This window comes from Thermobia domestica, chromosome 14 (assembly GCF_964235325.1).
Source record: "Thermobia domestica chromosome 14, izTheDome1.hap1.1, whole genome shotgun sequence".
Taxonomy (NCBI): domain Eukaryota; kingdom Metazoa; phylum Arthropoda; class Insecta; order Zygentoma; family Lepismatidae; genus Thermobia; species Thermobia domestica.
In genome coordinates this window covers 77,189,121-77,201,387 of record NC_137467.1, presented here as the reverse complement: position 1 = coordinate 77,201,387, position 12,267 = coordinate 77,189,121, and the positions used below count along the sequence as shown (strand labels likewise).

At 38.9% G+C, this 12,267-nt stretch overlaps 1 protein-coding gene across 1 annotated transcript in view; it reads right to left on the bottom strand.

The window, feature by feature from the left end:
• LOC145670227 (E3 ubiquitin ligase Rnf121) overlaps positions 1 to 12,267 on the bottom strand; it is a 43,209-nt gene that overhangs the window by 21,409 nt on the left and 9,533 nt on the right. The window contains exons 4-6 of the mRNA XM_081738612.1: positions 10,005 to 10,159; positions 8,973 to 9,201; positions 1,118 to 1,251 (exon numbers count right to left, since the gene is read on the bottom strand). Coding sequence (XP_081594738.1) covers positions 1,118 to 1,251; positions 8,973 to 9,201; positions 10,005 to 10,159 — 518 coding nt within the window. The remainder of the gene's footprint in view (positions 1 to 1,117; positions 1,252 to 8,972; positions 9,202 to 10,004; positions 10,160 to 12,267) is intronic.

The following is a 12,267-nucleotide window of genomic DNA, read 5'->3' as shown; positions in this document are numbered from 1 at the left end:
CGCATTTGGTACGTAATAGGGAAATTTGACTGATGCAGTTGGAAACTGCTTCATTAAAAAAAAAAAAAAAAAAAAAAAGTACGAACCATGATCCTAGCGTCAATAATGTTGGTACTGTAGCTGCTTGACTGAAAGCTTAAAAATTACCTAAAAAAAGTTAAAAGGGATAATAGATGGTTCTAGAATAATATGTTATAAAAAGTGATTTTATAAAGGATTTAAAAGTTGTTACATTTTCAATTAAATAAGTTTACAACGAACGGAAAGTTATCAAAGAATAATGCATATTTATTAGTTCCCAAACATTTTTGACTGACGACACACTTTACTGTACGTCTACAACATCGCGACAACACTTGTATGATTTTTTTTTAATTATTATTAAAGTGATGTATTTTAAGTAATATAAGTGATTTTTATTAATACAACAATCAGTGGCGAATGCAGATTTTCATCAGTAGACTCAGCTTTGTGCTGGCACTGGAGGCGTTTGCTGGTACACACTGTCCTAAAGTTAAATTTTAGCTAATTTTTAAATGTTACATGAACCTTAAATTCTACAATTTCGCGATACTTTATGGGGCTGTGACACATTGATTGGGAACTACTGCTCTACATGACATTAATTACAAAGATGTGATTGAATTATTTATGCAACGTTTTCCGAACAGTGTACCTCCACCTTGACAAGCAATCCATAACTTGAGTAATGAACTGAAAAATTACAGATTTGAAGTATTTTAAAGAACGTATTACTTTTGAATTTGATATAATATTACCCAACAACATTAATGAGATAATATGCTTCTTAAAAGATTTAATCTGTCTATCGAAAAGAACATTTTGAACACTTTTATTTAGACAACCTAACTCAATAATACTATGATACAACTTGTGTAATAATTTCATGATTTCGTAGATGACAAGTAATTCGTTTCAAATGCACTTTTACCAAGTAACTTGTGGTCCACCTTGTGTAATTGATTAACAGATTAACACGAGGTTCAATAGGAGGTATCAGTATCTGGACTATCTACCCCATCATGATATAAACCATGACATAAGCAAAGTTTGTCTTATTGAAAGAAACGAAAACATAGTTAAAATAAAAGGATACACATGACCGCATGATAATTTGTAAGTATTCTCTAAAACTCCTTCTTCGTCTTCGTTAACTAATAATCTATTCCCACATACAGCACACACACCAGGCTCTAGATGCCTCGTTGGCATTCCCTGAGCCGTATAATACTGAAACGAAACAACAAAATGTTATTAGAAACAAAAACACTTTTTAAATATCACTCAAATATAATTTAACTCTATAGATTATTCCATTGAAATATTCGTACAATTTCATCACAAAGGCGAAGCTTACATGCGTATACTTTGTCATTTTTTAAAAAAATGTTTTTGGCATTACTAAAGGATACCTTACACTGTGATGTATACCGCTTGCAAAGCAATCTTAGCTAAAACCCAAAAGGCACTCACCTTTATACATCAAAATTGTTATAGACTGTTTTTAAAAATCATATTAAATGTCGAATTTTCGCTAACAGCTATCAGCATTGTCAAGACTTAGGTAGGAAACGGTCTTTGTATGAGTGTAAACATTTAATATCAACATTTTATCCCTACTATATAGCGTTACCTAAATCTTGAGAATACTGACACGTCAGACAACATTCGACGTTTAATATTTTTTAAATGACCTTCCCGCTAGTCTTATGGCTAGTGGGCATGCTTTTGGTGGACGTGGTTCCGAGTTCTATTTCCGATAGGAGAGTGCAAATTTTATTTCACATTTACTTCCATTAATCATGTCTCCTTTAGCCTAAAGGGCATAATTGTGAGACGTTAAACTAAAATTTCATTTTTTTTTTTTTTAAGCAACATAATAGGAACTTGAAATACTTTTTGAGTTTAAGGTACATATCTTACATATTTATGAATATAGATTTTAAAATTCAAGTACGAAATTTTAATAACGTAAAATTATAGAGGTTGATGCATTTATATTGACCCGAATTTGAAAGTGCCACTTACCTACGATATGTTGTGTTTCTACCACCGGTTGTGTTCGATCTGCAGGCCACCCCTAAGGAGACTGCTCTGCAGCTGGACATGGGTACTGCACCCAGGCTTTCCACAGGCCTGAGAAGATGCGGATTCGACGATAGGACAAGCATCGCTTGAGAAGTCCCAAAGCACAGTCTACTGGGTTCTTGACAGGGATGTCAGGAAAGGGGACTGCAGAAATTTCAATTTCCTGTTCTATAAGGCGATAGAATTCCTGTGATGTTTTCGCCGTCTGGCTGGATGCCTTGTCATGGTGCAGAATGAGTCTAGTACTACACAGCATTGTTCCTGACGTTTCTCTCCGCTTTTCGGAGACGCAGTTTGCTCCTATACAAGAAACTGGCCACAATAATGAACCCTTCTGGGAAACTCTCTGTGCCAGCAGAACCCTTGGCATCAACAGGTCAGTATGTAATGGAATGAACTTTACCACAGTCTGCGAAGTACATCCACATCTCCTCAAGGAAAAAAAAACACTTCCACTGATCACCTGCGAGATGAAACTCATACAGCCTCCTGCAGTTTCTTTTTCACTCAGCTACGTGACACAATTTTACGGCGTGCACGCTACTCTTGCGAACGATCATGAAGCGTAAATCTCTGTGATTGGTACGGCTGATTGTCGCCTGCAATGTACAGCATTTGCTAGTTATCGCACGCTTTGGGTGGGAATTTTCGAAGGCCGCCATACGCCGACCCATACGCAATAGCGGCAGGGTCCTCTTCACGGGAACCCGGTTTCTACCACCGGTTGTGTTCGATCTGCAGGCCACCCCTAAGGAGACTGCTCTGCAGCTGGACATGGGTACTGCACCCAGGCTTTCCACAGGCCTGAGAAGATGCGGATTCGACGATAGGACAAGCATCGCTTGAGAAGTCCCAAAGCACAGTCTACTGGGTTCTTGACAGGGATGTCAGGAAAGGGGACTGCAGAAATTTCAATTTCCTGTTCTATAAGGCGATAGAATTCCTGTGATGTTTTCGCCGTCTGGCTGGATGCCTTGTCATGGTGCAGAATGAGTCTAGTACTACACAGCATTGTTCCTGACGTTTCTCTCCGCTTTTCGGAGACGCAGTTTGCTCCTATACAAGAAACTGGCCACAATAATGAACCCTTCTGGGAAACTCTCTGTGCCAGCAGAACCCTTGGCATCAACAGGTCAGTATGTAATGGAATGAACTTTACCACAGTCTGCGAAGTACATCCACATCTCCTCAAGGAAAAAAAAAAACACTTCCACTGATCACCTGCGAGATGAAACTCATACAGCCTCCTGCAGTTTCTTTTTCACTCAGCTACGTGACACAATTTTACGGCGTGCACGCTACTCTTGCGAACGATCATGAAGCGTAAATCTCTGTGATTGGTACGGCTGATTGTCGCCTGCAATGTACAGCATTTGCTAGTTATCGCACGCTTTGGGTGGGAATTTTCGAAGGCCGCCATACGCCGACCCATACGCAATAGCGGCAGGGTCCTCTTCACGGGAACCCGGTTTCTACCACCGGTTGTGTTCGATCTGCAGGCCACCCCTAAGGAGACTGCTCTGCAGCTGGACATGGGTACTGCACCCAGGCTTTCCACAGGCCTGAGAAGATGCGGATTCGACGATAGGACAAGCATCGCTTGAGAAGTCCCAAAGCACAGTCTACTGGGTTCTTGACAGGGATGTCAGGAAAGGGGACTGCAGAAATTTCAATTTCCTGTTCTATAAGGCGATAGAATTCCTGTGATGTTTTCGCCGTCTGGCTGGATGCCTTGTCATGGTGCAGAATGAGTCTAGTACTACACAGCATTGTTCCTGACGTTTCTCTCCGCTTTTCGGAGACGCAGTTTGCTCCTATACAAGAAACTGGCCACAATAATGAACCCTTCTGGGAAACTCTCTGTGCCAGCAGAACCCTTGGCATCAACAGGTCAGTATGTAATGGAATGAACTTTACCACAGTCTGCGAAGTAAATCCACATCTCCTCAAGGAAAAAAAAACACTTCCACTGATCACCTGCGAGATGAAACTCATACAGCCTCCTGCAGTTTCTTTTTCACTCAGCTACGTGACACAATTTTACGGCGTGCACGCTACTCTTGCGAACGATCATGAAGCGTAAATCTCTGTGATTGGTACGGCTGATTGTCGCCTGCAATGTACAGCATTTGCTAGTTATCGCACGCTTTGGGTGGGAATTTTCGAAGGCCGCCATACGCCGACCCATACGCAATAGCGGCAGGGTCCTCTTCACGGGAACCCGGTTTCTACCACCGGTTGTGTTCGATCTGCAGGCCACCCCTAAGGAGACTGCTCTGCAGCTGGACATGGGTACTGCACCCAGGCTTTCCACAGGCCTGAGAAGATGCGGATTCGACGATAGGACAAGCATCGCTTGAGAAGTCCCAAAGCACAGTCTACTGGGTTCTTGACAGGGATGTCAGGAAAGGGGACTGCAGAAATTTCAATTTCCTGTTCTATAAGGCGATAGAATTCCTGTGATGTTTTCGCCGTCTGGCTGGATGCCTTGTCATGGTGCAGAATGAGTCTAGTACTACACAGCATTGTTCCTGACGTTTCTCTCCGCTTTTCGGAGACGCAGTCTGCTCCTATACAAGAAACTGGCCACAATAATGAACCCTTCTGGGAAACTCTCTGTGCCAGCAGTACCCTTGGCATCAACAGGTCAGTATGTAATGGCATGAACTTTATACCAGTCTGCGAAGTAAATCCACATCTCCTCAAGGGGAAAAACAAACTTCCCCTGATCACCCGCGAGATGACACTCATACAGCCTCCTGTAGTTTCTTTTTCACTCAGCTACGTGACACGATTTTACGGCGTGACACTACTCTTGCGAACGACCGTGAAGCGTAAATCTCTGTGATTGGCGCGGCTGATTGTACAGCATTTGCTGGTTATCGCACGCTTTGGGTGGAAATCTTCGAAGGCCGCCATACACCGAACCATACGCAATAGCGGCAGGGTCCTCTTCACGGGAACCCAGTTCCTAGCTGCTCTCGTTGGTATTGTGGGTCCAGGAGTCTGTACTGCATATTTTCGTATAATATGATTCAAAGTGGCATGACCTACACACAAAATTACGCACTTGAGACATTTCAACGATGCGTGACGTCGTGAATTTAGCACCGGAAAGGACCACAATGAACTCGTCCCACAATCTGTCCAGTTTCGGAGGCATCAGACTACGCTCGATCATACTGCTCTACTGTGTGACTAATGAGAGACTGTAGCTTGTCTCCTGGCAATCTCACGGAGATAGGTAGCGCATGCGTGACACAGTTGAATACTAACTTCGGCTCAATACAAACGAATCAACCTCTGTAACTGCCAGTCGGAAATTAACACTTCACAGTAAACAACATTGCACTTTTTATATATATATATATATATAAATAATCAGTCTCGGAATTTTTTACTTTCGGTCTCCAGTGGCGGCATATGTAATAATACGTATAAACCCTATGTTCAGCTACAGAAATGAAAAGATAACTGAGCTTCAATTTAACGTCAGACATCGTCATCTGACAAATTTATTTTGAAAATAAATCCAATATTTTATAGATGTTCGAACACTGCACGTTGCTATAGATCAGTGGTAAGAGCATCTATCTGTCCGTCATATGGAAGTCCGAAATTCAACTGTCAATTAGTTTAATGACTAGATTTCAAAAAAATATTATTCCACAATACCTGAAATTATGTGCATACAAAATAATTTGAAACCCTGAAATCTCCAGTGAGTATATTAATAGAAATATTCTTAATACAAAGTAGACTGCTTTTTAGTTAGCATCCTTTCCAATAACAAAGCTATACGACATGGAGTTACAACTTTTATTTACAACGGTTTCCCGCAACAAAGACGAGAACAATTACTTAGCCATGCGGAAGTTCAGTTCATCCTTAGACTGCCTGTTCAGAATTTACTGTCCCTTCTTAGCATTAGGACTACATGAGACAGGAGCATACAGGTTTACGCGGAGATCGATTCAAAACGAGCCCTCACTAGAAACTGAAACCGGAGCTTCCGTACCGACAGAACGGTAACGGGAGTTTGGTCTGTCTAGATCTAGTATTTTGGCAGTGAATTTCACATTCCAAATTCGGACACGGATTTGCTATATGGCATTGTAATATAAAATTTATAAAATATATTCCATTCTACCCAAACAAAAATAAATTGCAGTTCATTATTATCAAAAGCACACCGGACAAAAAAATTAAGTCTTCCTCGGTAGAATTTACCTAATACCGGGTACCACCTACCTCTACCCTGAATACTAGATTCAGTTCGAAAAGGTCTCCACGAGCTATTCAAAGTATGTCATACCGAAATAAAACCAGTTTCGTAGTTCCAGAAAAGTTCAGGGATATTTATTTCACCCCCTACTCCAAATAGTCTCTCAGATTTTCAATCGGACTTAAATTTGGGAGCATTGCAGACCAGCCTAGGTATGACAGGGAGCCTGAATATCCAGCTTCGTGCAAACTCACCAATAAAGAAATGGAAACACCTGGTCACTGCGAATGATCAAGTAGAACACACTGATTCATGTTCTCGATCATTTGTAAAGCGTTGGCCCAAGTCCTTGTGCTAAACATACCCCCACACCATCAAAGAACCCACTCCAGCTTGAACCACAGCCTTTACATAAATGGGTGAAATGCTCATGGGGTTTCGGGTCTCTAGACACCTTGCATTATTCGAATAGTAATAATAATAAGAAAAGCTTGTCGAAGTATGTTTTGTTCTTAAATTCATTGAAGACGTGAAGCTTTACGCACCACATTTCGTTCACAATGCTCTTTTGAAAATTGGTTAGCATAAATATGCATTTGCGTCTGCAGTTATTCCCGTCTGATTTGGAAACTATTTTCCTTCACAAAGTATAAAACCCGCTGATAGTCCCTGCGTATTACAATCTTTTCGCATAGTTATGATGCCGTTTCGCGTCCACATTCGTGTTAGATCATTTCATGTAAACACGTTGGAGAGCCCACTTTGATGCACCAACAAATGGAGCAACTGTATTTACTGTATGCCCATGCACACGCCTAAACACAATGGTCCCTTTTCACCATTGTTATAACCCTTGTCCGAGGAAGATATTTTTGTAATGTAGACGGGCAACTGGGCCTTACCAACTCGATATGTTCATGACTTTAACTTCGACTAACGATAGAAGAATTCAGAATTTTGTCATCGAAATATTTATGCTTATTGAGAAATTCGAAAAAATAAATTAAGCTACTGGGCCTGGGAGGCCCCGCTTGCCCGGATAAGGGTTATAATTTTGCTTCGAAGCATCTTGACGAGCTATATCCATACAATCAAGAACACATTTAGTTCAGCTTACTACAATGGTTATGCGCCAGCGGTAATTGGTCACGTAGTTCCTTAACGATTTCTTCCGAGTTACACTACCGCTCAAAAGTTCTCGAACACTAAGGCTTTTTAGAGCATCTATTGTGAACGTAATCTTTTGGCACAAGAACTTTTACGCCGTATGTCAGAAGTACTCCTCCCTAAACCATAAAATTTGACGACAGTTGAATCGAGATCTAAGAGTTATTGGAGATGATATGTCTAATTATATTTCTTACTTTCTTTAAATTGAAACTATATATATATATATAGATCGATAGATAGATTATAGATATATAGATAGATATAGAAATGACATAGTATAAACGAAAGTGTGAAAGGTGAAGCGGTGAAGCAACATATTAGTTTTGTTTGCACGAGAGGGGGGGGGGAAGGGGTTAACGCGGTGATAGAAATTGGAAAGAAAAAGTAGTGCTACGAAATTTGTAGTTATTTACACCTTTTTACGTTAACAAGTGTTTACGACAGTCAAGATACGGCCTTTTGTGTTTAATTTAGTGCTCGTCGTTCCTACTTCCACGAATAACAACGACGCGTACAAAACCATCGTAAACACTTTTCAAAGCATTGTATTTTTGGTTTTTTAAACGTTACCATACCAAACTATAAAGAACTGCAACATTTGGAAACTACTTTTTTTTTTTCAAGAGATGCTCACAAAAATTAGGGGAGTTCGAGAACTTTTGAGTGGTAGTGTAAGTCGTGTCTGAAATTCGGGCCCTATATTTTATACTAACAAGGAACTCCTTGAGTGTGAGGTTGGTAGTGAAGTGTCTAGTAAGACTCATTTGAAAGTGTAGTGTGAACAATGATGACAGGAAAGATATTAGCTGGTAATGACTCACTATGTGCATCAAGAGGGAGACAAAAAAATACGTGTCCGAGAGGTGCAGAGATCAACCTTCTATGGGATGTATGTATTACACTTCACAAAACAGACATCGTCGGCATTCACGAAATGTTCAAAACAGACCATTAACTTGCACCATGAACACCGAATGAAAAATGACACGCCACAGTGATTACAAACGTTCGCAACATCCAGATGGAAAGCGAACTTCTTGGGAATTACAAACCGTTGTGGATGTTCAGCTAGGTATCCACTTTTAAAGAATGCATACAGAATAATGTTGGTATAACGGGAAGATGAGATCTGATGGAATATGATGGCATCCGTTACACCAATATGATTCTATATGCATTCTTTAAGAGTGGATACCTAGTTGAACGTCCGGAACGGTGTGTAACTCCCAAGGAGTTCGCCTGGGAGCGATTAATTTTGTGACCAGTGTATCTATTACTTAAAATAAGTATTGTAACGAAAGTCAAACTTTTGGAATTTATTGTTCAATAGTAAACTGAAACTTAAAAAAAATAAATAAATAAATAAAAATAAAAAAGCACACCTCACGAAGTAAATTCGTACATTATTTCTCTACTGTAACAACTACCAGTTATATAATTATCAAAAAGTCTTAGGTAAAAAACATACCCCTACATGCGATGCCATTTTATCAGCACATATTTCCGCAACATCTCGGCCTAGTACACCATAGTATAGGCCATAGAAGAGAAAAAGCATCCCAACATCCATCCAAGGATGAGGTTTAGAATTAAATACAAGGTTTAACCCAAAAAAGGTGGCCATCATAATAACGTATCCAATTAGACCTAGGGCATAACTTAATTTATAGATAAAATAAAACCATTTATACACCAATCTGCAAAGACAAACAGAGTACAAAAATATATAATATTCTAGCAGCACAAAATATATTAGTAATAATGAACAATTACATTCAAAGCTATAATAGCAGGCAAACATCTAAAAGATTTGCCATGATTATAATTTATTTATCTTTTTAATAAGTTACGTCTTAATAAATATCAGTACCAACAACCACCTGTATTAACCAACAATGAATTTCTCTTTAAATAAAATCCTAATAAAATAATAACACAAAGTAAGATATTTAATTGAATGGGTGACATTGAGAAGGAAAATATTCCGTATCTGGGCCAAAATAAATACGTTATTTAATGTGTATGGTGTGTATTGTTTGTGAATTTGTTACTACCCGTATGTTAATAGGTATTATTATCAATGTAATTATGTATGAAAGTCATATTTGTTACTTCCTTAATGTACTCTCATGAAATCATATCTATTTAGCAGTCCGGTCATAGTTGTACGAAAAGTCGAAATCAACATATCTTACATATATAAAGAAAACTCAGGTCTCCAATATTGTTTAAAGACTATATCTGAACTTCCTACGACATTTAATAATGTCGAACATCAGCACAATGAGATGAGAGCGAAGTATTAAATCATATCAATACGTATGAAACAATCAGTAATTCCTTAACCATACACTACACTATAATTATATCAAAAGCTTATAGCAAAATAACTGCCTTCTAGTAGTTTCAAATAAAATAAAATAACATAATTAAAAATTTAAATGTTAGTATGTTTCCAAAGAAAGAAAATAACTAATGGTGTTTACATGTACCTTCTCACCTTGGTGTTGTTCCTAAGATGGGTTTCTGTATAGCTTTCCTTACTACTAGGCTTGTGATGCAGGAGAATACAAGCCACAGAAATATAAATCGCCACCACTGGTTCTTTAAACTGAATCCTAAAGGAATGACCCACATACCAACTAGAGTAACCATCTGCAATTAAATAAATATTATATTACAAGAAAATTTAGATTATATTCAATATCACTTCACTTCACAACTTTTCTGAACACTAATTTACCATTTTTTTTTTTTTTTTAATGCAAAAGTGTTATTCAAGTTGCTCGCTGGATTTCAAAGTTGAGTTGATTTTGACTTTCCCTGTTCAGCAGCAAGGCTATATGAGATGGGACCTACAGATTAACGAGAAATCCGAACCACATGAGTTCCCGCCGAGAATCGAACCCAGATCTTCCATGCCAAAGGCGCGGACAATTTCAATCTAGAGGAGTCTTCATCTAAATTGTGGATATTTACCCCAGGTGTTTAAATGTCCGTTAGTGTGGTGTTCAGTTACTTGTTATGTATTTAGATTAATTTCAGAAGGACATGATTTATTCACTGATATATCTTCATAAATTAGAGAAAGAAGTTATTTACCCAAGCTACCAAAATAAGGAAAGTAAATGAGCTGAGTACAGAGAGCCACAATTATAAAGTATCCAAGATATACAAATAAAATCAAACTTGACTCGTCGTCTCCCGGGTTCGAATCTCGGTGGGGACATTCGGTCGAAAAAGTGTAAAAGCTTTTTCAGACCAGTCATCCTGAATGAGGATTCCCTCATTCACACTAGGTAAAGCCCGAACGGTACCTAACATAGGTCCCAGGCTGCTTCCTTCCTTCCCTTTCCTCGGATAGTGTAATCACCAAGGGACGTCATCCCTCACACGTAACAGGCGAACATGGCATAGATGCCGAAAACCCAGAAATCACATTCCTAAATCCTTGAATTGTCGTCATCCACTTTGTTTCAATATCCACAGATTTCAACAATACACACAGAGTGAAAAAAAATCGCGACTGGATTGGGACTCATTGTATTCGTATCTATAGAGGAAATGGTGAGATATCGGTTATTTCTTCGATTTATTGTATATAATAATCGAGTAGCCTCATTTACAAATCTGATGTTCACTTACGATCTTCTTACAATTACGGTTTCCATTAAAAACAAATTCAATAATTATTATGCTAAAATATTAAATAATCCAGGTCTCTAACTTAATCTTCAATACCTTCAACTGTTATTTCTATTGTTCCTGCTGTTCTTTCCTTTCCTCCTTCTAAGAGGTACATACAGTGACAATTTCAAGAGCTTTCTTCAGTGGTGATTTTCAATATAAAAAGGGTAAAAGTAGGGTTGCAAAAACACTGGTAATCCCTATTGATCCTGATCGGATGCATTTCCCGGGGAAGGTTTCCCCCTCAACTCATCACTGGGTCATATACTATTTATTTAACATTTATTACTCATTTTCACTACATTTATCATATAAAATAGTATAATTAGTTGATACAATAAAACAATTTAGAATAAAATTCTTAACCACTTTAATGGATAGAGCGTCTTTAGGCACGCTCCGAGAACAATACCGTATCGCGTAGAGCGCCGCCTACAGGCGCGCTTAATACAAAGTTATCTACGTCCTCCAAGACTGCGTCGAAATGCAATTTTTTGAATCATGCTCGGCATGGTTTTCCTAGCAGCAGATGAAGAAAATGAAACACCTGGGGGGATAACTACTGACAACAACGCCCTCGTTAAAGGCGTTAATAGGCCGTAAATATGCCCAAAATCCTAATACGTATTGCGATTTCAGAGTATTGTGAAGGTATCAGGATACGCTCAGGAATTTTGCAACCCTCTAATTTTAAATACTAATTAAAGAATAACCTTGTACATTTAGCTCTCGATTCGTCCCTGATAGAAACACGGAACAGAATCAGTAGCTTTTGAGCTAAACATCCATACCCTGTTTGTTGTTTTGATTATGCTAATGATGATGATTATTATTACAGGTTGCTAGATTGGAATTTAGCATCCATTTCAGCACCGATGCTATATGAGACGAGGATCTACTGTTCAAGGTGGAATTCGAACCACCGCAATACGTTCCAAGTGTAAGGATGCCCGCAGGGAAAATCGAACTCGGGACTCCAGACACGAAAGATGCGCGTGCCAGCCACTACAACAAAGGAGATGGCTATTATTATTATTATTATTATTGGTGCTGTGTGAGATTACATTATTATCTCG